At 33.5% G+C, this 27,373-nt stretch overlaps 1 protein-coding gene and 1 long non-coding RNA gene across 3 annotated transcripts in view; one reads left to right on the top strand and one right to left on the bottom strand.

The window, feature by feature from the left end:
• cpx (synaptic transmission protein complexin) overlaps positions 1 to 27,373 on the top strand; it is a 341,835-nt gene that overhangs the window by 143,786 nt on the left and 170,676 nt on the right. For both annotated transcript variants that reach the window (XM_014362739.3, XM_089590604.1), the window contains one exon: positions 6,191 to 6,289. In XM_014362739.3, the coding sequence (XP_014218225.1) occupies positions 6,235 to 6,289 (55 nt within the window). In that variant the 5' untranslated portion in view covers positions 6,191 to 6,234. The remainder of the gene's footprint in view (positions 1 to 6,190; positions 6,290 to 27,373) is intronic.
• On the bottom strand, positions 20,291 to 23,148 carry LOC106646658 (uncharacterized). Its single transcript, XR_016292910.1, has 3 exons — positions 22,899 to 23,148; positions 21,437 to 22,355; positions 20,291 to 20,884 (listed from the first exon to the last, which is right to left on the bottom strand). It is a non-coding gene; the product is annotated as an uncharacterized LOC106646658 (long non-coding RNA).

The raw sequence follows: 27,373 nt of genomic DNA on the forward strand, positions 1-27,373 counted from the left end.
TGGCATGAACAATTGAAACAATATGAAATCAAGCTCCCCATCGAAATCACTCCACCAACGGACTCCTTGGCAATTCGCATGAGTGCACCAGTGCGCGCGGGGCTTGTAAATCCTCTCAAAATGAGCCACGTCGTGTGGTAGTGGTATATAGTGGCGTGGAGCACAGTACTTGTAATTTCTCAAGCGCAGCTGCTGCCACTGTTGCGGCCAAGTCGCGGATGGAAGTACACGTAGAAAGAGACCAGGGGGTGGTGGAAGGGGGATGAGAACATGGGTCCAATTGAGTTAGTCTTCCGAGGGTATCGCTGTACGAAGAAAGTACAAGAAGAAAAAGACGAAATCCTGTTTTCTTTTTAAACTCCCGTCTTCTCGGGTCCTTTCTTTTCCTTTCGCAGTCTTTTTCTGCGATCCTTTCTTTCCCTCGTGCTGGTCGCAGATGTTCTTAACTAACTGTTGTTCGGATGAATTCTGTGTACTAATGGCCGAAGAATCAGCTTCGTTTTTTTTTTTTTTTTTGTTTGAGGTTGGGACGTGAAAGTTGGGACGCGTGCTTGTGGCTCATTATTGGTTAATGAAATTTTTCCAACTAAGCTTTCGTACTCAAAGAGTTAAGTTTTGGTCGTTTTCGCCTTATACATTCGAAAGGGATAATTTTTCATTGTATATTAGAAATGCTGCTCGAAAAGGTATTTGCGTTTTAGTTATTCAAATGATACTATTTTATTTGTAAATAAATTACTTTTGGCATTACTATGGATATCTTTTTTCGTACATTAAGCAATTGTGATCCATTCTTATGATCATGTACACGGATATGCTCACATGAGGTTTTGACTACATCACATATGCTAATCATTGGTGAAACCTCAAAACGTATGTTAATGACAACAACATAAAACTTGACATTTTCGTCATTAACCAGTAACTTACTTATCTTACTCACATAATTGCTATTCCCACGTAGTAACTTTAACTATTCCTTAAGTATAAAAAAATTCACTAAAGAACCCAAGCCGTAATGTCCACTGATTCACATTAAGGGAAAAGTGCAGCACCTCTTCATCACAATGCTGGTTGACCAATTGATCACAGTAAAGCTCAGCTCGTTAAGTGACCCTTACTCCAAACTAACTCAACAAGGTTACATCATGCCATCAATGTAATAAGTTGAAATTACAAAAAAAGTGACCTGAAAAATCCAATAGTCATTTGATTACTTTTAAAGCATCTCAGATCAAACTCACTCAATGTTGCAACTTTAAAGGAGCCCTCCCATCTATGAAACATATATATATATTCGTTATAGTCCCAGTACATGTAGTTCTCAATCTTTTTTCACTCGATTCGACATCGACTGGCGGGCAAGCGAAGTGTTTAGTTCGATTCCGAAGAAAAAAAGGAGCCAAACATCTGTCGCCCCGTCCATCACCCCGCGACTCCATCTCGTCCCAATATCGCTCTTGGGTGGAGAGAGAAGTGTCATACGCGGGTCACAGCTGCACTGGCTTGTCTTACGTAGCCACGAACGAGGTCGGACGTGACACTTTTTGTGCTGACGACGACACGGCTTTTTCCCCACCGAAGAGCTTTGTGTGTACGCTCCGGGGCTCTTAATAGACCAAATTGGATTTGCTGCTGGCTGCCACCTCCTCCAGCGCTCCCAGAGACTTGCTATGAAGATTTTGAGCGAAGGCTCTTCATGTCTTCCCCCATTTTGTTTTTTTTTTTTTTTTCCATCGACATTAACGAGCTCAGGGTTCACTCGCTGATTGGAGCTTCAATGTGACGATTCTTCGAAATGTCTTTGATTGGGCCACAAGATCTCTCAGTCTCTGGTCCAAGCTGAAACTCGAAAATCTTCCTAATGAACTGGAGATGCGAAAAAATGGGGATTTTGATGGATCCAAGCTCATTACAAACTATCACGTCGGAATAGTCTAGCGATTGCACAACTTGTACAGTCAGACCCTCGTTGATGAATAGGCTACGCTCAATAATGTAGATTATATTAATAATGCTTTCATTTAAGTGGCTTCTCTCTATCCCTCATAAAACATAAGAAATTTGTAAAATTACAGATTTTGAAACAGATCTGGTTAGACCTTGACGATGGCTGGTCCTACCTTACTTGCCTGTCTCTACTGTATTTCTCAAACTCATGCATTATCATTTTTTGCCAAAAACATGGTATACGGTCCTATGCATTTTGCGCGTGATATACATTTTATATTACTTGTATACAATACAGACAATTGATGAATCGCAGATAAAAACCATAGAAAATTGTCACTCGAACGTTAAAAAGGGAAAAATTTAAAAATCACGCTTTCATCAGTAAACCAAAAAGTGGATTTAAAACTACTTGATCGCAAATACGCTCGATAAACGTAGGGCTCGTTATAAGCAACGAAATTTCTTGGCTACTTCGGCTTTCGTCAAAACCATCCTTCACTTTGCGGATTTATTTATATATAGTCTTCACCAATGAAGAAATATATTGTTTTCTTTTTCTCGCTCTGAAACAACGTTACAGTGGCTTGCTTTCACCTCGCAAAGTCAGCTTCGACCCCGTAATTACTCGACACACACTCCAAGAGCTCCTGTACATCCGGGATTTCCCACCTCAGGGCCCAGCGACGTTATTTTCATCGCCGTCGTTACGCAAGTGGCGCTCCAGCTAGCCTTGCAGCGACTCCGCGGCAATTATCGATTCCACGCGAGAGCTGGCTCGGTGCCAAGTGCGCCCCTAACGACCCACCGTGTAGGCATGCACCTACTGCGCCACGAGCCACGGGAGAAGGGGTGAAAGGGGGAAGAAAAAAATGAATCGCGGGATGGAAAGGTCGAATGGCTTATGGTGGGCAAGCTCATTTTTTTTTTTTTTTTTTAAATCTGCAGGTGGTGGTGTTTTCGATGTAGCGAAGCAACATGTGGACTTGCTTTTGATGAAGACGTGATGATAAATTCGGGTCACCAGAGCTTTTTGGTGCTCCATATTGCGATAGAGATCTTTAAAGTGTAGAGCTCAAAAAGCAAAAAGGTGGGATTTTTTGGAAAAACAAAAGGTAGTAAAGTGGGGCAAGAAAGTTTGGAAGTAACTTGATCCCTCCACCCCCGCATGGATGAGCTGTTAGCTAAGAGGTAGTGCTTTAGCGATAGAAGCGTCGTGTCGCTGGAAACTTAGACAGCTGTTTTCGTTAATATTTTACGAAACAAAAATAGGTACCTTTGTTTTGGGGGGGTAAATGTAATCTCGTTGAATAATGATGTTGATTTTTTTGAGAAAGTGATGCATGATTGGAGCTAATGGTATCACTGTTAATAACCTGTTCAATTTCAAATAGAAAAAATCATGTTTAATGTTAAATAGACTACACTCAACTCAAAAGAATGTGTGATTCAGCCCTATAAACGTACAACCAATACCCAAGTCTTAACTACAGAACAATTACCTTTCCTAGTAAAACTCGAGGTAACAGTTGAATCACATTCTGACCAATTAGGGCTACTCTGACCTAAGTATTCAATAGCTACATGCACCCTATTGTATACGCTTCTATCTAGACAAACTTCATATCTATTGAAAGCACTTTTATACGTAGCAAATCACAATTGTCGGAAACACCTTTTATCACAGAGTAATAAGTTCTCTATAAGTACTATATGTCCCTACGGTGTACTATACTATTATCATACACTAATTTTATGTATTTGTTATTATAATATAAAGTTTTTAAAAAAAGGAACAAAAAAAAATGTGTGTCATTGTGACGTTGAATTTGTGTCATTTACTAAATTACACAAAATTACTAATTGTGTATGGTGTTTGCATTGTTTACGGTAGTATTGTATGGATGAGGATTTATGGAATTCCTTTTTAATGAGCAAAACGTATGATTTCGATGGACGAACGCAAAAAAGGGGTAAACGATGGTTTTACCGGGTGTAGCGATGAGTTTTAGTTGCCAAATGAAACGATTAGTTGGCGGAAAAATAAATTTCGACGCTCGGAGAATTTATTCGCTCGCCCGACTGAATTACTAACGAACGTTTGATCGCCCGCCTGGTCGACCGATTTCGATAAAAAATGGCTCTTCGAACGGAAAAACCATGAAAAATTAATGATTATTGGAAATAACGCTAAAAAGCCGATTTTCAATTTTTTTTTTTTTTTTCTTTTTCTTCTACATTTCACGTTTTATCGGCACGAGCTTAGCGTTACTATGAAAGCCATGTAAAAACAAATAATTGATAAAAGTGTGTGTACCTTGAGTATAGCGTCAGAGAATGAAAATAAAAAACAAGATATACCGTACACTGGCTGGTATTGGATTTTTTTTTCTGGAAAAATACATGTATCCAAGATAATAAAAAAACATCTGTTTGAGGTGGTGGCTTTTTAAAAATATAAATCAGCTCTGTAGTACCCCTGCCTCCCAAAGATTTCATCCCTAAATATTGTATTTGGTGTTTGATTTATCAATTTTTGGGGAAAACCTGTGTCCACCCCTTTTTTTTCTTGAAGAAAGAAAAAAGAAAAAAAAGAAAGGCATAATAGACGTCGTATGTTTCTGGGCCGCGACGACCCGAAGAGCTACGAGCTCACTTAACCCAAATCCCGAGCCTCCCTCCACGTACTGGAGCGAAACAACAACAGCAACCCCATCCCCCGACCCTTAGCGTCATCGTCTATTCAGCATTTATTAAAAGCAGGATGGACGCGCCAGGGGAGGAGGGAGCGAGCGCGACTAGGCGCCGAGACGTCGTGGCGTCTACGTGTACGACCGGAGCAGCATCCGAGACGCGGGCACTCGTTATTGATCCCTCCGTCGTTGGCATCGGATGGCTGTTGATGATGGCTTGCTTGTTTGCTCCATTTCCCAGTGACTGACTTACTCACGAACACCCTATCGCACATCCATCGGCACGTGTGGCCCCTCCTTCCTTTTTTTTTTTTTTTTTTGTTTTTTTTTTGTTTTTTGTCTCTTGGGAATCTTATGGCGTGATTTTCTATTAGTTTTGTGACGTGAGCCCGGCAGTTCTCGGTGGGCCGAGGCGACACTGTGGCGACCGCTATTTTGGAGATACAGGGGTAGTTTTGTTTCTGATCTGCCTCTTGGCCCTGAATGGGTTTTTGCCTCCAAGAGTCTGGAAGGATAAAAAAAATCGATTTGGATATTTTTAAGGGGTTGGATGACTTGTTGAATCTACCTTACCAACAGAAGATCTTTCGCAAAATGCAAATGTGGGGACACTGTCTAATAACATTTTTTGGGAGCCTTTTTAGTGGAAACTGAATGAGGTGTCCGTCCAAAAGTGATATACTATAGTTTCAATTTTAATGAAAATTATTTGAATTATTGTTTGATGATAGGCCTGAAACTTGCTCAAATTTATATTTAAAATCAATAATCAGGTGAAAAAAAGTTATACTTTTAATTATTTACAAATCCCCCGGACTTGAAACGATAGTTTAAAATGGTTGAGCGTCTGAACATAAATCTAATAATAATCGACACGCAAAGTTAAGGGATGATTTATTTTTATCGATCGTCTTCAATCTCATACGAAAAAATCTATAAATCCGTCGATAGAATAAAACAGTTACGAAATAAGTGAAAAAAGTATCGCTACACCCCTATTTCCTCATCGTTTAATAGCCAATAAAAAAAAAAGAAAAAAAAGGTGAACATTGTATTCATGGTACATATTACGGGATATCATAATAGTAAAACAATATACGTTTGTCATTTACAACTCAAGATGTAAGACGCATTCGCCCACAAAATAAGACGTGTGTATCGCAAAGCCTCGAGTAACGAAAAAAAAATACAACGAAGTGGTACGGTTAGATGGTGGGGGGGGAGGGAGAGGACAAAACGGATTTGCAAAAGAAAGGGAGCCGAAGCTGGCAGAAATCGAGCAAAGAGCTCGAGAGATGGAAATTGAAAGTCTTAACATTTTACGATTATCCCCTTTTTCTCGTCCCTCGTTTCTTAAACGTGCCCGGCTCGGCTGTAAGCTCGTCTGTTCTCCCTCCTCCTCGGTCCCATCGATTTACGGCCAATCGCTGGATTTCATGTAAACGACCGAACCGTATTTGCGTCCGTGATAAACAAAATAAAATCCAAACGAGGTAGAAGCAAAACGTGGATGAGTAACGCTCGTGTGTTTTTTCTTCCTGTTTCAGGATCTACAAGGCTCTTCGCGCAGTAGGACCAACAGGCAGGCGACATGGCGGCATTCGTGGCGAAGCAGATGGTGGGAAACAAGCTGAACGCCGTCAAAGGTAAGGATTGTATATTTCGTATAACCCGATCACCTTTTTTTCCCTCGTGCACCAAGCCTTCTGGGCCCTTTTCGTGTTTGCTGTGATGCGGGCATACGCTGCAGCAAAATGAGCTTTCATCCTGTATATCTGTCCACTTTGGGCTACTCGTGCGATTTGCGAGTTCATTTCTCTTGAACGGATGCTCTTGATGATTGGTCAAAATGTGAATATTATGTTTGTTTTGCCACACGTAGTGTTGTCTTGCTATTGTTTTAAAATTGCAAAAATATTTCCTGATTTTTGTAGACTGATGACAGATATTTGAAGAAAAAAAACAATATAACGTGCTGCATCCATTCATACATAGCGTTCACTTTCCAAATAATAATTTAACAAATATTCCAGTACCTTTTGCTTTTATTCTGTATCCAAACGTTTCTCTCATTGCTACCGTTACAGCCGTTTGACTAGGACACCCCACCCACCTCTTGTTATCAGTGGTGAACATGCGGGTCAGTAGTAAAAGTATGTGGCTGACCATACGTGGATGTTACTACTTAGAGCTCAGACGGATGATCTAAGAGTGGACGTATGAAGGATTTTACTGTTAATGAAAGTCAATGGATTTATCTGTTGGCTCGAGCAAAAATAAAATACATTTATTTTCTACATTAGCTTGTAATTTTAATAAATTTAATTTGTATAATTTACTTATGTGGCAACCGGATAACACTACATAAATTTGGACGTTTAACTAGCAAGTGGTTTACGAATGATGCCACTTCTCTAAAACAACCTTATTACTGTAAATAATGTCACATATGTCGTTAAAATTAAGGCAGTTTATTCTCACATTGTATACAATCGATTCATCCTCTAGTATACTAATTATTGAGACAAATTACTATGAGTCGTACTCTTTTCCTGCACGTTTTTATCAATACACTTTACGATTGTTGCTTGATAATTCTGAATTTTTCTGTAGAAATAAAAAAAACTTTTAAATTTTGGTGGAAGCTATGAACTATTCAATGTTATAAGAATTAGCTTTGAATTTTTAATAAATTTTAATTAATAAGTGTTCGAGTGTTGACGATTACAGGATAATTAAATATTCAACTTGTTTGTGGGCAAAGTAACACTAGCAAGGTTCTGATAGTACCACTTTAATAAAATTAAATAATCGTTATCAAGGCTTAGTCAACAGAAATTCTTTGAAGATCATTTTCGTGAACATATACCTATTGTGGCGATACATTTTTTTAAAGGCTTTAATTTCATTTTGTCAGTAAAAATTCCAGATAACAAATTCATATTGAAACGATGCCAAGATGTAATATTCTGAAAAAATTATTATTGCACAGTACAATTTATGATTGTCAATTGAAACTAGAAAAGCTATTGGAATAATGGTTTACAAAAACTTATAACTTTATATGCTAACAATACACTTTCCTCGTTTGGAGTTGAAATTAGATTTATTCCTATTCTATTATGGAGAATCAAATAAGTCCACATACATTCATAGGCTTGATCGATGTGTGCCAACAGAATAATTCAACTACTGTTAAAAATAGTTGTTCAACAAGTATAAAAGTTACTCTTAACAATGTGGAATTTGATGAAAATTAGTGAAAATATACCCAAAACCAAAAATCATACCCTAATTATCTTTGCAATCGTTACAACTATTTATACCTGTGTAATCGTATTAATTTTTTTTCTGAAGGATAATTTTTAGTAATAAGTAATCCGGACTTATAAAATAATACATTGTACTACGTTTTACTGAGAAAATTTGATTCGTCAAATACTTATGATAAAAGTCTTACTCTGTTTAAATATTTGAACAAATAATATAATTATGTCCATAATTAGATTTAATTTTTTTTTGTATAAAACTAACGTCCTGGTATTTTTTAATTCTTTTAAATTTAAAAGTATAATTTAAACTTGAATGGAACATTATTTCAAACGATACATATTTCTGTAAAATCATCAACCAGATTAGGTAAGAAATTACTTTTAAAAAATGTAGCACATTAAAACAAAAATAATAACCCAAGTTTTCAATAAAAAATTCAATAAAAAATTGATCACTACCCGATGAATACTTAGTAGTTTGCAAACTGTACCATAAACTGATAAAAAAAATCGATAAGTGTACCCAAGTAAGCTTTCGTTTAATCTCTAATCTAGATAGCCCCTTCTTTGCCGAGAAATATAAAATATAATTAAAGCATGTCATTAAAATATGTTACATCACAGGAAGATATGTTTGATTACGTTACATTAACTATTTTCTATTAACATGTCTACATTAAGACGTGAAAGATCGGAATAAAAAGTTCTCATAAAATATAGATAGTTAAGATACAATAAACGGATAGCAGTTACTCACATGCTATCTGCGCCCTCTCAGTAGTGATAAAAATAAACGTCTTTTGGTGTACGTAAAAGTATCCTGATGTGCCGGAATATTTAGGAGCTTTCCATAGTCCACGTGGCTCTACATACAATGCTTTCGGACCCTTCTTCCCCTCCACGTAATCTTTCATGGCCATAACTTAGCCTTCCCTCCTAAATATCACGCAGTCAATCGAAGTGCTTCCTTATTAATTTTTGGATGCGTTAATTCAACTAGACGATTTTATCGTGATCATTAGTGACCTTTACTTACATTACGATAAATAATGTATGTCAATAAAATAAAAATTTTTATGTCATCGAGATATAAAGACTATATATCACATAAAAAAATGTATAGTTTCATATTTTATATAAAAAAAATTGTATTTGATCAAGAACGAAAATTAGTTAGCTGGTTTAGACTGTAAACAATATCATCACAGCTATCGTGGTAAAAGTTTGAGGAAAAGAACTAAATTTTTACTTTTTCCAGTTGTACCAAATAGCAATAAAATCTTCTTAATTCGAATATGAGGTTAACATAAAAAATAAAATTATAATCATGATTACTTAAGTAATTGTGTACCAAGGTTCATTGAAGTTAGGAATAACAATAAAACATTTTCGACATGCTTTTATGAGACAGTTGTAGTTAAGTTACATAATTGAGGAAAAAGTTATAATACAAAATTAAACAGTCATTTCTACAATCATACAGAAATCAACATTTTTTTTGATAAATCAACATGGCTCATTTTTTAGAGAAGACGAATTGAAAGTTTGAGAGTTTTAAATTTTTTTTACAACAAATTTCAGAAAAAATGTGAATAAAATAAGAACTGTAAGGATATTTCCAAACAAAAAATTTTCTTGAAATTTAAAATGTTTCAGAACACAGTACGTAATAAACTTTTAAGCTCATATATGCTTTGATACGAAATTAATGCAATGAAACAAATATTTTCCCACATTTTTTATGACTTTAAAATATTTTATTAGCTATTTGTAATATGAATGAGAAATTAATATTGTCAAAAACATCAGTCACTTCTAACAAGATAAATATCCCATTCCTCAAAATACCAAATTAAATACAAGAGAATTAATCAAAAGTTAATCAGCCAAGTGAAGCAATTTTCAAAAATATCACAACGCTCACATATGACGTGATCATGCAGGGTTTGACACCGCCAATATGTAGCGTCCGATAACTTGCCTTCGGGTTTTATAAAATAATAATCCCCGATATCCACTTTATTACCCAAGCCTCACTACATACATACATGTATAATCTACTCGAGCAAAGTATTATTTCATTCTGCTCATGCTAGGCTTTTTTTTGGTTTTATTTTCTTGTTTCTCAGCTAACGCAACTTTTATTTTCACAAGGTCCGTTTTATGGCTGTGCACTTCGCTAAAAAGTTGTGCCAGAAAAAATTTTTATTGGACCTCCGTACTCTTGCGCTAAAGAGCGTTAAATTTTTTCGCCCAAAATTTTTATTTTATCCTTGGACAGAGTCGTTTCCTCTGGTGACTCGTAAAAGCTTCTGTATACGGCGCATAAAAAGTCATAAATAAAATATGTTTCGTGAAATAAAAAATACTGAGAGAAACGGCACTAATGTAAAACGCCAATGTGACAATCTGCTGTGTCATTCTGTACCTAGTTTAAAATTTAAAAACCATCGAAAAATAAAAACATCTGGCTCAATTCTATTATAGTATTAGTAATCGAATCATAGGTACGACGTTTTGCTTTTTACATTAATTTTCATCTAACGTTATATATTTACTAGTATTTATTGACGTTGGTTTAAAAATTTTTAATAAGATAGACCGGAGCTGTTTTAAGAAATTCATGACCCTAAGTATAAATAGCTCGTGCTCAAAAATAAAACTTAGAATATTAAATTATTACTTTTTAATAGAAACTTATTAATTATCGTATAAATAAATATTTTTTATGAACTTGGTATATGCCTGTTTTATACAAGTGATAAAAAACGGTGTCTTTGAATGCCAAAAGCTGGATTTTTCTGTTACTTCGCACTTTGTTTTAATTTTACTAAGTAGTGCTGGTAACAAATTTTTGGAAGGAACAAAAAAATGTCTTAGAATTCTTATTATATTCTCAATTAACAAAATATCGAGAACAAAAAAAATTCAAAGACCAACACATAAGTATAAGGTCAGAATACTCAAACTTTGTCATTTCAAGGATTATTTTACCATGTATAAGAGCATACGTACGAGCAAATGTTTAAAAGAGATTTTTTTAAAGTAAGACGAATCATAAAAATTCTAAATAGCTTTATGGTCCTTCTTACAATGAACAGAAATTTTTTTTCTTATTTTGTGAGAATAAATCATCAACATTTCAAAATAAATCCGTTAATGCAGAATAAAAAACACAGTCGAATGAAGGGTTATTTAATTAAAAACAAATTTGAGTCTTAAAAGATTCTGATCGCAAAATAGTTTTGTAACTCAGAATTAATAATGTTTTTTCAGGTGTGATTTATATATTTACTGAATATGTGATTAAAAAGAAAAAAAAAAGTAAAGAATTAAACTTTAATCCATTAATACTGCCAAAGAGTAATTCAACCCATATTTCTCTCCACTACGCTGCGGATGAAAAATTCATGTGGAGTAGAACGAAGGAAAGTATGATACACTTCAGAAAAATTCTTTCCATCAATTTCACCGGAATGCCACGAGAGAAAAAATCCTCGCCCGCATACAAAACAGTGACAAAGCGTGTGGGAAGTCGTTTTACCGATAACTTTTTTCAAAGAGTAACTTTTTATATTAAAAGAGTCGTTGTGCTATACGCGTAGAAATGGGACGTACTTTTGCAAAGTAAAATTTTACGTTTATAGGCGTGCATTTATGAATATAGGCACCATTTACATATTTTTTATGAAAAGCTTCCTGGAAACGTGGAAATTTATTTTTTCGTGTAACTTTTCTCGTAGAACCGTAAATATTTCTCATGCGACATTAAAGGTATTTGTAAAACCTATCAAACAATGGTTTCAGAAGGGCCAAGAAAAAAAATTGTTTTTTTTATTTTTCATAGATATTTATTTTTAGTTTTGGGTTAATGTTACTATTGAATAGTACTTTTTTCGTAAATATTATGCAAAAATTTGATCCAGTCTTGAAGCTGTATGTCTCTCACGTTAGCAGTGGCCATACCGTTTGTATTTTAACTATTTTTTAAATTTAGTAAATTAAAAAAAAAGGTATAAGTAATACTTTTTGTTACAATTTATTCATACAAGTATTTTTTTCTGATAAAAATAAAAATTATTTTTGATATTTTAATAAAACGTATAGCTTAGAACTTTTCTACGCTTTCCAATTTAAAAAGAAAAAATTTAGGTACAAATGTCTTGAGTACTATATGTCTAGGGCCTCTAAAATTTGAAGAAACTACATTAACTGCAAGCTCTTATTTAGGAATAACTGCATGATCCATAGTATGAATGAATAATTGATTGTGGTATAATAGTGGTATTTCAAGATAACTTAATATGTTGTGAATTTTAATATTAATGGCATTGAAAAACAATACAAAAAAACTATTCCAGTATCTACTTTTATTTATGCCTTATCTGCTTGTCTAGAGTTTAAGATAATTTAGACAAAATCACGCCCTTTCGCTCAAGCCAGGAGCAGAAAAATAAAGTAAATGAGAAGAAAAAGGGACATAGCAGTAAACGAACGATTAAAAATCCCGAGTAAGTGACAAAACAGAATAAGTGTTGGTTTGATAAAAAAGCATTAAATTTTCGAGTTTATATTATTCTTGAATAATTTCATGATCATTCAATACTCAGCTCAAAATTTTTAAAATTCATTAAGAGGTATTGAAATAATTATTTTGCGTTCGATAAACTTTTACAATATAACTTACTTTTGCATGTTAACTGAGAATACACTTTTTTTTTGTTTTGTAGATAAATACATATTTTGTTGCTTCCATAGGAACTATAAAAATTGCAATATCTACTATTTTATTAAATTCTATCTGCATGGATTTCAGTTTGGAGTAAGTACATCTGAATTAAAAATAATTCACTGATACAAATAAAGTAAACGCGATAGTTTATGATAGGAACTTAAACAATTTAAAATTATTTTTCGTTACACGTATTTCCGATTTCCAAACGTGCGCCCTTGACCTTTAATCCCACGAGACCATTTAAACTCGACGCTTAAGTGCAAAATCAAGCTGATTACGAATTAACCTCTTTAAATCATGAGCATCCGCAAGGCACTCTATCGCTAATTCCATAATTCCTCGAAAATATAGGATTTTTGGCCTTCACTAATTTAAAACAAAAGATGTTAAATTTTTAGGCAAACAAGTTTCAAAAAGCAGTAGGTTTTATCTTGTTATCGACAAATTGATTGTCTATGTCGAACATCCAATTTAATCTACAACACGAATACGTTGCTCAAATCAATTTCGTTGTCCTTTGTATTCCGAATTAACTTTCAGTAATGTTTCAATTGTACCTGTGATTGAACGAAAAGCAATACATGAAAATTTAACGGTAAATCGAAAATTTCATTTGATTTGCATTTGTTATATTATTAAAAAAAGTTTAATCGTAAGTGTTATACGGATAGAAATTTAGATGTTAAAAAAAAAATCCCGCCAAATATCGTCTATCAACGTTATCTGTATGTGTTGTTGTTTAAAATTTTCAATAAATGATCTAGGAATATTTTTGTATAAATTATTCCAACATACAAAACTTCTCTGGCGTCGAAAAATTCAATACTGTGACTCGCAAAAATAATATTTATTGTTCTTTAAGAATATTATTTTCATAAAGATTACTTTTATTGTGTTCTTCTATCGACTAGCGTTTTCACGAGATTTACCCAAAATTTGTAAAAATGATTTTCTGATTGAAATAGTAACTAATATACTTAAATTTTGCACGAAGAAATGAAATCACACGAAACAAAAAATTGTACGCGTCTTCACGCAATTCCTCAGTATCGGTAATTGGAGAAAAAAAATGAAAAGCCCTGCAAATTAAATTTCAAAAGTCCGCCAGTAATTAACGAAAAAACACAGCGTGACGTTCAATTCAAACGCACCAGGCAAAATTATCAGCCATTATATACAAAACCATTCTAATAAAAATTCTCATTTCCGGCAAAAGTTAAACGCGAATTCCGGATGAGTGCTACAGCGCTCCGAAAATGCAATGAAATAACACGCGTGAGTTCCCCAACAAATTCAAACGCACTCACACACCGGCTTTAGAAAGAAAGAAAAAACTAATTTCCAAATAGTAGCGCATAACCGAGAATTTCAATTAAATTTCCTGTGGCATTCCGCCCTCGAAATGCTTCCCGGAAACGAATAACACTGCACAACCACACACATACACACGCACAAACGCGCGCGCATACCAAAATGTACAAAACTGCAGAGAATCGATGAAAAACTGGGGAAAAAATAGGACGCAAGCATACCACGTGTCCAAAAAAACAAGCCACTGGACGTCCAACAAAATTTACGATACGTGAATCAGAATGCGTTAAAATATGGCATTCACTGTTACATCGGAATAGTTGCCTTTGCTTCAAAAGGTCAGCCCTTGGCGCGCCGACACATTCAATATCCTCTTCCATGAACTTCTATCAAAGCTCGACCCATATACGAATCCCTCGAACAAGCAAAGAGAATAATACGTATGTACGTTGTTGCGTGTGGGTGTTACCAACACTGGAGCCCCCAGTGGCTCCACCAACCAAGGGGACGTTATCGTCGCGAAACTGGCAATACTCGCTGCTCCTAGATAATGTCAGCAGCGAGGGACAGCTGTCCAGTTCCTCTTCCTCTCGTCCTCTGTGATTTCCCTTTCTCCACGTGTATATAGACACGTGTAATGAATTATCTTGACATTTCCGTGTATAACTTTGAACACACGAGAGTTGGAGCGTGTAGGTTATGTACGCGCCAGCTGGGTGATGTACATTTTCGCGTGAGAAGTTGTCAAGGACCTGTGTCCTGTGCAGTGCGTGGAGTACATTTTACTGAAAATTCAAAGAGCTTTGTGAAACTGTCGTTTCGGCTATATCGTTTGTAATTCGTCTGTCACGTACATCCTTACATGAGAGTAAATTCTTGCTTTTACGAATTAGGATATAAAATGATGAGGTCATTAAGGAATCCAAAGTTTGGATATTTTGATGATGAGTGATCCAAGAGGTTGCGCGGAGTTTTCTAGATTTTAAATAATAGCTGTGCAGATGAGGCTGTTTAATACGTTTCTACTTGAATAATGAAAATCGATGGAAAATGTTTCACTTATCACAATTTTTCGTGTTTCATCACAAACTCAGTATTCATTATCGATGAATGATACATGGTTTGTAAGTTGATAAAACCCTGTGCAAAGGATATTCAGAGTGTTGAAAAATATTGATTGTATAGCTGCGTATGAAAGGGGTACATGACAAGTTTTAAATCTATGGAATCAGTAATTATCTTCCAGTGTAGCCTTTCAGTTCAGACTTAAAAAATGATGTACGATTACTGCAATTAAGATTAAGGTAAACATATTCCAGTTTAAAATTGCTAATGTACAATGACCCAAACTAATCTCTAATTTTATCTACTTGTGTCATATTTGCAGATGAATATTAAACTATCTCATTGAAATCGGACTTGCGAAGAAATGGTTCGAATATCAAGTACTTATGATTGAAAAAAATACTACCTCTAAGTTTTATTTAATATTTATTGTTAACAGTTTTAACTTGTACGTTAATCTCTTCGTGACCAATAGATGTCTAATTTCAAGGAGTTAACGAGCAATTCTATTACAGATTATTTTTTCACTTCACACACACGTTAATATAAGTAATGAATTAAAAAGTGCTTGCAATGCATTAAGAAATCACATTCTATAAATGTATCTTCTTACACTCTTAGATCAAAAGTAGGTTTGAAAAAATTAAATATCCTCCACTCTTAGTGTAAGTATATGAGATTTCAGACAATAACCACAAACTCTTGTACAATTCCAAGATCGAGGTATTCTGGTAGGGTTATATTGGAATCATTGGAAGGACTCGTAGGCTCGACGTAGTTCTGGAACATTCCCTCGATGTCTCATACTTGATGGTCAGTGGGGTGATCCCGTCCAGTCAGCGCATCCTTTGCATACCAGCTGCGACGTGACTTGGATTTGAAGACTGTCGTCGTGCTTGTACCCTCACTGAGTTGATGTATCGTTGTCTATTTTTTTTTTTTTTTTTACTTATTAACAATAGAATTGAAAATACTTTTTTTAAAGCTTCACAGTCTTTTAACACTGTTACGTAGAATATTTTTCGTAGGATAACAAAACGTAAGATTCTTTATTAGATTTATAAAATATCATATACATAATATATGCATTACGTACCTGCGATTAGTGGCTTATAATTAAGCTATGGTACAATTTTGAGTTCTTTTTTTTACTAGTTAGTTAAGTTAGTTATGACGTGTAGTAGTTGAAGTAAGTAGATTTAGTAGATACTGTATTTTCCATATCTTTTGTGATGAACACATAAAAAATGCTTGTAAAATGAAATTGGTTGATTTTAACTACTTAGACTTTCGGGAATAAGTATATTAAACGAACTAGGTCAACATGTGGAATACTAAAATATTATGAAGTGAACTAGTGCGTGGAACATGACTTCATTTACTTCAATCGCAATCAATATTTTGTTGTCCTTTTGTTATTTGAGTAAATCAAGTCGTGCTCCACGCACTAATTATGTGTCTATCATTATTAATGAAATCACGTCAGGCATGAAACTTCCTATAAGTCATAATATCTTGCAACATGTGGATGAATCGTTGCCCGTATTTGTAAAAAAAAGGATTATAATTATTATACAGGGTATACGATTATACATGAGAGAAAAAGAGCAAGGAAGGAGGGAGAAAAAATTAGATAACGAGACTGCAACAAACGCATACGGACAATTGTACCACTGAATTATGCAACTGCGATACGCGCGCGGAGGCGATCCTCTAGCTAACTCCATCGCGTACACTCGTACACGTATATCAAGTTTGCACGCGAGTACCAAGTAGCCGGAGAAATATTATACATTTCTGCGGTGGATGTGTGTATTATGCGCGTACATTGTACACGTGTGCGTATAGCGATGAATTTACACGATACGCGGTGACGCCGCGGTCGGGCCGGTGTGGCCAGTTGAAAAGCACTTGCGCGCGGAATTTAACATTTTTAGAGCCACGGGCAATTTGCATGCTAATTCGAGTGAGGTCGGTGGGGCCAGTAAATAGCCCCCGCGTGTACGTAGTTTATTAATTAGCCCGCGCTAATTGCTCGACGAGCTTTTGCTCTGTGAAATATTGACGCACCCGTGATTTCGCGTGCGGTTGCCACGTGGAAAGGAGCTTTTTTTTAATCCGTTGTTTATTACCTCGATTAGCTCTTGGTTCCTCCTCTTAGCTACTATTGCTATTTTTTATGATTTTTCTTAAGCCAACTGACCATATTTACTGCACAGCGTTTAATTCTCGAGCATGCAAATTTTTTTTACTTATGAGTTTGTTGTTGTTACAGTTAAAGTATGGATATTTAGAAAATACCAGCGTTATTATCATTAACTAATGTTAAAGATCAAGAACTACATAAAGTCAGATTATTTGAATCAACGTTTAAGATTGAAAATTATCCAACACTTTACATAAAAAACGAGTTAGGACGTAGACAATAAATGCTCATTCAATTACAAATCAACTAAAAAAAAAAAAAATTTTTTTTTTAAATTTTACTTAATTGAATGCGTATGTTTGAATAAAAAGAGATTTGTTATATCTAAGATCCTACAATTAAGGTGAAGTAAAAAATTTGAAAAATATTTTTTTGAGCTAAACAATAAGAAATCTCCTATGCTCTGTAAATAATTGGTTTACAATAAATCTCTGTTAATTTTTTACTATATACCAATGACAGCAGGATACGTATGCAAACTAAGACAGTAATTTAACTCCTTGTACGCACTACGCATAGTTCGTCATAATTACTGTGAAATGAAAAAAAAAAAAAAAAAAGAAAAAGTTTCAATTCTTATTTCAAACATGTGAGTAGATAAAAAACTTAAATTAATAGTTATTTTAGGACAACTTTTTGATTTACATTAACGCTCGATTTATACAAATACTCAATTATTCTACGTATACTTGATACAGATTTTCATCATAAATGAATCAAATTGCGTTCAATATCAACTATAATTAAATTATTCTTTAAATTGAAACACTTTTTTATCACTAGAAATTAAATCAACTTTACTTAGCTAATACTTAATTTCAATCGTGTCGTTAGTCAAACGCAACTTTTGACGTGGAAAAAAAATCTTTATTGACACACCCTCGCCATCCCCCTGATAACATGCAAAACAAGATAAGTACTGCACGTGATCCGTTTTCCTTAAAAAAAAAAGCTTATTAAATCGTCATCGAATCCTGCACCGAAATTGACAGCAAAAGTCAGCGTAAACGAATAATATTCCTCGAGCCGCGCCACTGCACCGAAACAAGTTAATCCGACACCCATTCATGTACCGTAAGATCAGGATGGGATAATAGAGTCGCGAGCACTGAAAGGCCGTCCACAATTCCTCGCTGATTGGCTGTCACGGCGCCGCTCTATTAAACGCAGTAGACGATCATTAAGCATTTATTGTCGTCCGAAATCTGATTCGCAGAAAGAGAAAGAGATAGAGATCGGCTCTCTAAAGCACTTTTGCTGTTGTGCACACACGAGCCCATTGTCCATCTGTAATTGATTAATTTGAAACCCGAGCGACGCGCTTGGCTTATGACTCACCGATGGTTAGGAAATTAAGAGCTGATGCTCGCGAAATTTAATTATGAATCTAGTTACTCGAGAACTGACGCTTTCGGATGAATGGACGTTTCCAATGCGCATCAGAGCACGCTGTGCGAATTGATAATTGGTTTTTATTTTTTTCCTCCCATTTGGAAGATCGTTTCGTCTTCTTACACCTTTTTTTAGTCACGATCCTGGTCTCCATGACTTTATTCATCTATATTTATTCGCGGGGTATTCAGTGCTTTTTTGAGAAGATATTTGATACACTAAGATACACTGATCCAAACAAAAATGTATTTCTTAATCTCTTTGTCTCATATCTTTGGTCATTGTTTCCCTATTTTGTTTAATATATGTAGCTGTAGAGCGCGCGGTGGCTTGGTCGGCTAGGTCGTTGATTGGCACACGGGAGACAGTGGTTCGAAGGAATTTCCTCACCTTCGTTTTTTTACATCTAATTTTCGTTTAACCATACTATATTATTAACTTCTGTATTTATTTCCATGTATTTCAGTCTTGAACATCAGTCTTCTTGCATCAAAAGTAAACAACGTAAAAAACAATCGATTATTTCCTTAATTTGTGGAGGGGTTTGGGAATTGTGAAGAGGGTGGATAGTTATAATTATGACTAATTAGTTACAACCGTGTGTTTTTAAATATCAGACACATCGAGTTATTCATAAAGATTTAGAAGTAAAAGCCACGAAATTAGTCAATCAGTTCTGTTTTTCTCCCTCACTAGCTAATGTTTTTGCTCCAAATCCACCTAAATCCGCAATTATACTATGGTTCTAAAGACAACTTAAAAATCTCTGCCTCAACTTGAATATTTGTTGAATTATAATTTAACGCATCAAAGCAGTTTATCAACCACATGTTTCATTCTATCACTCATTTAACGATCAACTGTTAAAAGCTCATTCCTTTGAGTAACTGCAATAATACCCCTAATAATATTTACATTCAACGGATATTATTATATTTCGTAGAAGCATTCCGGAAAACAAGCTCCCGCGTGTGTACACGAGACAAAAACTCGCTCCACCAGCGCGCGCCATCAAACGGCAAGCCGGCTCGAATTTCCAGGCTATCAGAATTCTGAAATTCCTTGAACAGTGTACGCTTGTGCATATATAATCACTGGCTATTATATGATGGAATGCCGTTCATTTATTGCACCACATCGGCTGGAATTCCGACCAGTGTTTGGAGCGTTTTGAAAGAGAGATATTGCGGGGCCGTGTATCACCACCATCATCATCATTACATTCCTTGCGTCGATATTTAATGAAATTCTATTTTTCATCGCGGACGATAGTGATATGCGACAGACTTGAAGTTAACTGTGGCTTCAATTTCTACTTGCTAATAAGGGGAAGATGATCTTTGGGGGGTATTTCTGGTGCCTAGCTTCTTTAGTACCGAAACTCCTAAAGGAAAATCGATACGTGACTAACCTGTCTTTACTTCAGTTTTTTATCGATGCACTAAAGAGGAGAACATGTTGTTTTATAAATATTGTATCACGGACAAAAAGTTACATTATTTTTTACTGTGAAAGTCTTTACCGTTATTTTTACCGTAGCTTCACGGTAATTTTTTAGTAGCCGTAAAATGCATCTGTTAGGTATACTATTCATCGTGAAGCTACGATAATTTTTTTCTTTTATCGAGGAAAAGCATTATGTCAGACATCAATGATGAGTCTATAATACAGATACCAATATTGTTTATTAATTGAGGTTATGAATAAAACAATTATGTTAAGTATAGTTAAAATTACACTTTCTGATCTGCCAATCTGTGGATTGGCCATGCCTCACGTACAAGACATAATGTTTTGCATGAATTAAACCACTTTTTAATACATAAAAAGCATAAAATACTATATTAAATTTTTAATATTAATCACATGTTCCCGAGAAATGATGTTTTTTGGGTAAAATAAATCTTAAAAATCTGGATGCAGAAGCCAATAATTGTACGAAAATCCTCCATGACAGATCCCACTTTTGCAATGACACGAGATTCTGTCAAAAGTATTTGTATTTTTATAATGATATGTATCTTTATCCAGTGGACAGCCAATTAGATGACAACAATTTGCTTGTGAATCGTGCCATAGTGTTATATCCCAGACTGATGAGCCGTACATGTACTCTGACTCAGGATGAGCTGATGTTTTGTTTAAAGGTGCAGATGTAGTATAATTTTTCGTAGATTCTTCACTTTCTAAGTTTATTGTCTGGTCAGCTTTTTCTTTGTTTGGCTTTATAAAACTGTCGGCACTTGGGACAGCATTAGGCCTATTTGGAGAAAAAATACACATTTTATAAATTTTGATACTTACTTTGGAGATAAAATGGACTGGTAATCGCATGATAATATAAACTGATTCATGTTAAATTTTTTTTTTCCATGAATCCCCGTCGAGACTTGTCATATTTGTATACTGAAATCTATCATTGCTTTGTATTATTATTCTAGGATTTTTATGAGCCCTTTGTACTAATTCAAATTTTACCACAGTATCATATTTTAACGACACTATGAACATTAAAAAAAAAAAAAAAAAAAAACAGTCTAAAATCTTGAACAGTTCGGTAATCAATGAATTTTTTTAACCAGCAATTGTTTGTCAATTTCATCCGTAAATAAAAATGAATAATAATTAAAATATTTTTTTCAAGTTTGAGGTTAGTAATCCTATATAAGTTTTAGTATTAAAGAAATCTGTAGTTTTGAAATGAGATAAAACGTAATGTATTATAAAATTATCTCCATTCAAGTTTTCTGATCAATTGAATCATCAACTACTTTTAATTGAACGACACAAAAAATTAAAAAATCTTTATTACCATTGACGTGAGCTAGCATATCCTTGACTAGCAGTGAGCACACTTGATAATTTTAAAGCTTGACATGTATCTATTGTATTCCATGAAAGTAACGCAAACGCAATCAATGCCACAGAAAAAATGTTGCGTAACATCATGAAACTTTGATTCAAAGGAAAAAAACAAGCTTCTCCAATGTGGCTCCAACTAAAGAAAAACAACTCCTGGTTGTCGACAGAGTTTCCTTATACTAAACCAACGTGGGTCTCGAGTTTCCTCGATGAGTGTAGCATAGCTGACTCTTGCATGTGGATATATTTGCTGCTTTTATAAATGTTTTCCGGAGCTCCAAGGAGGGATTAGAACGAGTTATTTCCATAACAATGGTACTTTTAAATAAATGCTTTCAAAAAATAAGGTTTTAAAAATCAAATAAGAGATGTGGTGCGTAGCTTGCACATTATACTTTTTATGGTCCTGTTATATTAATAAAAAAAGTCCCGAGAACGATATAATGATAGTAATGATAAAAAATTTATGAAAACAAAATTTAGTTACGAAACAAAAAATCACGTTTTCTGAAAAAAGTAGTCCTTAAAAATTAGGATTTAAGACCCAATAGTTCTCCTCATCTCCTCCATGACAAGAACCATCTATGCAATGGCATGAGATTCTATTATTACTATCAAGTTGAAAAAATTGAAAATTTTCGGGCAGAGGACACCCAATTAAATTACAACAATTAGCTGCTGTGTCATGCCAGAGTGTGACATCCCAAACTGATGAGCCGTACATGTATTGTGATACAGGATCAACTACTTCTTTGTTCGAAATAGTCGGTGTAGTATTCTTGTCCGTGATTCCTGTATCCTTTGCTGATTCTTCCTCTTCGTATTTTTCTTTCACCCGCATCGTTGAACTCTCAGCTACCATATGAAGCCTGTAAGTTCCAAGCAAATTCAAGTTGTTACGATATTAATAAACACTCATAGTTTTGTATTTTAGGGGGATTATTTTAATCATTCGGCTTGTTTTCAAAACAAAACGTTAATCCATTGATTTCTTACATCCTACGGACAGCATTGCCTTTTTAATGGGTGACTACTTATCAAGTTTACTTTATAAAATCAGCAAATTTTTTCGAGTAAAATAGTTTTAAGATAAACGAACTACTGAAATTCGGCTGATGAAAATATCATTCCTGTATTTCGATATTACCGTTAAGCATAATTTACTTAAGTGTAAAACTTGTCTGACGTATTAAGAAAAAGCATTTTACATTGTTACGAACCAAAATTATTAAGCTGCTTCTATTGGGTAATCTTTTAATTTCATTGAATCTTTTGTATGTAAATGAAAAAAAAATTACAATGGAAAATAATAAACCTTATGGAAAACAAACTGTAAAAAAATAAAAATTGTAACTGAATTTTTGACAAGCTTCTAAAAGAGAATAAAACACTGCAGAAAGAGTCTTAATTACCTTTCACATAAATCAGGATATTTTTGTCGTGACACACTTGATAATTCCAGAGCTTGGCATGGATTCATCCTATTCAATGACAATGACGTCAATAAGATTATTGTCACCAAAAAAGTCTTATTTATCATCTTGAAACTAAACTTAAATAAGTATCTTCTTCACGATTTCAATTCATGATTGTAGATTTAAACAAATAAAGAAATTTTTTTACATTTCTAAGCTATCGCACGTTTAGAGTTATCTTGATAAGTCTTTAGTGTCTGAGCTTGGCGGATCGATTCCAAAAGAGTTAATAATTTTCGAATCAATAGGAGGGGAGAAAAACTGGTTTCTGCTGGCTGAAGGTGATTGCAGAAAAATATACTCCAAACATAAGTATTGTTTGTGTGTGTAATTTGTACACAAATTCAAAGGCTGTCATTGCTATTACTTATATTGAAGTTTATTATATGTGTAGTAGTTTTTAATTGCCTAATTATTTTTCGCGTATCCTGCTTAGTCAAAAAAATATATTAGGACCTGTATTACAGATATAGGTACGTATACTCCTTTCGTGATAATATACGTATATATTCACTTACAACAGTACACGTCAGTGGTACTACTGTGTTGAATTTAATAAGCCAAAATCAAAAATACTGCACAAGCAATTTCAGTGCTGAAAATGAATGATGAAGTATTATCATCAAATTTTAATTTTGCGACAAGCTTTTGGATATTAATATATTATATGATTACACAAAATTTAATTTTTATTTTCGAATCCCGTAGCGATAAAACATTATAAAACTAATCCACATTATGTATTTATTTTGTTACATGACTATTTAAATATATATTAGTTGATGGTTCGTATATTTTTCCAAATAAAATTTTATTTTTAGAGTATATTTAGATTACAGTATGTTAAGGATTGCAAAAAAATTATAAAAATGACCAGTTCATCGTTTTATCCAATTTTGTAGCAAAAAGTTAAAAATTATACTGAACTATACTTGGTAAACTGTATTTTTAGTTTATTAAGAAATAATAAAAAAAATTTAATAATAAAAATTAGTACTTTATCTCAGTATTTAATTAGTAGTAACTCAGTATTTTGTAAGATGCAAAAAATTATTTTAAATTCAATAAATCATCAATAATAAAAATTTTCAATCATCTGGGCGACATTCATTACGAATAAATTTTTGTCCTGTCGAGCAGCGAGGAGCCGCTGTAATTATGTAAGGGTAAAAACTTTGTGAACGACAATATCCGTTTTTATCGCAATAGCAAGTAATATAAGGTGCCCAAAAATTATTTTTTTCACGTGGTAAACAGCCAACTCTAGAACAACAAGGAAATGATGAATCCATATTAACCGTTAAACTTGATGGGTACGTACTACTTGGTGAGGCTGTAGAAGTAATAATCGTATAATTTGTCGATAATTTATCCAGTAGTCTTGAAGTGTGGGGAAAAAGATCACTTGATGGTACTATTGGGTTGTCATATTTCAGAGCAACTGAGGATACAGGATTCATTTTTTTTTAATTCATCAACCGTAACTTTCTCTTTTTCTGTGTTTGAAGACTCTTTTTCTGCATGATTACTACAATAAGGATTTAATTTTTAATTTATTTCTATAAATATAAAAGTCACTAATAAAAATAAATGTATGCAGTTTATTAAAATATTGATTACCTGCAGTGAGAATCAATCCGCTTAGATACGTCAACTTCCATAGATTTTCGGGAATAGTTTATATCTTCACTGCAAAAATAAACGGAGGTTTCATTAATCTTTTGTCTAGGAAAGCAATTTTCTGCGCTTAATTTGTAGTGTAAGTATACTACAGTAATAATTATTTTTAATAGCCATAACGAAAAAAAAATATTAAAATTCTTTTGTTTGAACAAATCCAACTTTTTTAAGTTCAGATTGTTTTTTAATCAGCTAGTTTTAGGCTAGTTATTCAGTGAACTTTTAATAAAATCATTTTTTCTTAATAAAGCATTCTTTTTTGGGAAAAAGTTTGAATCATCACTCTTCACAATACATAATAAAAAAAAAATTTTTTCCGTAGGGAAAATGAGATAAGTTTTAGGCATTAAAATTCATCGTGAAACATAAGACGTCGGATGTAGAAATAATTTATTAAGTGCTTGCCTTTTTTTATTTTTCAATTATTTTCCTTTTGAACAATTGTTTTTTTAATTGTAATATGTTTTTTTGTAGGAAAAAAGTTTACTAAGCACTGCGTTGTAATTATTATTTAAATAAAAATTTTTAATACATATACTGCATTTTTCTTTTGCTAGTTCTAGAGAAGTCACATAACACTTTCCATCATCTCTGTCACAAGAGCAAATCATGTCCTTAAATTTATAATTGTAAGGACCATAAGGTGGACAGCCGATATTAGCACAGGAAGTAAACGTTGACTCTTTGTAAACTGTGAAGTTAGTTAGTTTTTTTGCTGTTGATGAAGGCGTAGTGACACATCATCATTTTTAATCAATTAACCAGTTAATGTTTAGGATTTCATTTATTTATTGACATGCAAAGAATCGTCGTTAACTTTTTTTCTGCGAGAAAATAACAATTTTTTTAATAAATATTGTTAAAAAGTAATTATATGAATACATATTGTAGCGTATGAATTATATTAATTATATAACAAAAGATAAAAATATCTGGATGGCCGTCAACAAAAGAAAAAAGTAAAAACTTGAGTCCCATTATACAAAGAGACTTTACCAAAGTGTGATAAAATGAGAATATCGCAGGTACTTCTACTTGATAAATATTTTTGAAGGGATCGATGAGATTTCGGTGAAATTATCATGTAGTTACTTTAATTTTTAAAAAAACTCAATTTGTACATTAATGTTTGTCTTGAAACATGTAAACAGCTGAGCCAAAGTTATATACAATAGGTACAAAAAAACAAAATTCGTTCTAAAAAGTCATATCATAGTTACAAAACAGCAAAAATGTAACATTTAACGAGAAATATGTCATGATTTAAAATAATTAATCTTTAGGTCGACATTCATTGTGGACAAATATTTCATATGATTCACAGCGAGGCGATGCTAATATCATCGACGGCTGTTCGGTGGACCAAATGCAAAGTCCATCATTTCCACATTCACAGCGTATTAATGCATACGCCCGTTCATGAGATAATTTTGATGTTTTAATTTTATGTATTCCACATCCAGCTTTAGAGCAACAACTAGATGGTGTTTCCTGATAAACCGTAATAAATGAAGGTGATGAACTGATTTTTTCAGAACTTTTTGTATTTATCAATAAGTTATCGTTCAATTCGATAGTAGTCTGGATACTATCAGCAGCCATTATTGTGTTGTAATCTTTATTTTCGATGGTAAATTCAACAGCTTTTTTTTTATATTCACCATCTGCTGATTTTTCTCCTATTTCGTATAAATAATCTTCGCTAGCATTGTATCTGATGACAAGATTTCAGAATCATTCAAAGACGTTTTGTAGATAACAAATTATTTTTATGCGTATAATCATTGGTTGAGCATATAGCAACACGAATTTCGTAAAAGATTTATGAGGATAAAATGAAAAATTTGTGAACAGATATAAACCAAAGTATAGAACAAAACTTTTCTCACCTAAATAATTAAGAGTCGACGGGTACTTCAACTTTATCTTGACCTTTCAGGGGATTTCGTAAAAAGTTGTAATCTTTTCTGTGATTTAATTATTTAAATATCATTTAATTTTACTTACTTCTAATTTTATTAAGACTAATATTTTTAAGAATAGAAGCAAACATCGTAAAAATGTCAATAAACTAGACACTTTTTGCATATTTTTTGTACTGGAAAATTACTAGTATGAAAAAAATATACGTATCCTTTTGTTTGAAACAAATACAAGTTCTTAGAGTTTACTTAAATGAATATAAGGACAACTAATTACTAAAAAAAATGCCATTTTATTATGTTCAAACAAATTACCTTGTAACACTTGTGCCACATGGTTGCGTTAAACACAAGCACCATATAAGGCTTGGAATAAATATTGCAGTTGTAAGGTTACTAAACATTGTAACAAAATGAATTTAAAACAATATCTACCAGATTCATACGTATGCTGATAATACTTTAGATATACTAATGAAGTAGAATTTCTATGTCCTGTTGATACGAGTAGACTCTACTTTGCGAGTAATGATTCATAATTCATAGTACATACGACACATACAAGATGTATTAATACCTGACGAGATTTACGTAATTTAGTGCCTATTAACATTTTCTTTTTTCTGAGCTTGGTAATTTTTTTTACAATTTCAGAGAATTTTTGCGTAAATGACCTTTTTGTGGTTTTGCTAATCATCAAAGTCAAATACTTACAACGTATTAAGAATGTTTACTTTATTTTCTCAGTATTATTTTTATACAATCTTTATTATAGATATAAATAAATAATAAGTATCTTTAAACGTATAG

Source organism: Copidosoma floridanum, unplaced genomic scaffold (genome assembly GCF_036245765.1).
Source record: "Copidosoma floridanum isolate Cflo_tuat_1 unplaced genomic scaffold, Cflo_Japanese_pri ptg000012l, whole genome shotgun sequence".
NCBI classification, from domain to species: Eukaryota; Metazoa; Arthropoda; class Insecta; order Hymenoptera; family Encyrtidae; genus Copidosoma; species Copidosoma floridanum.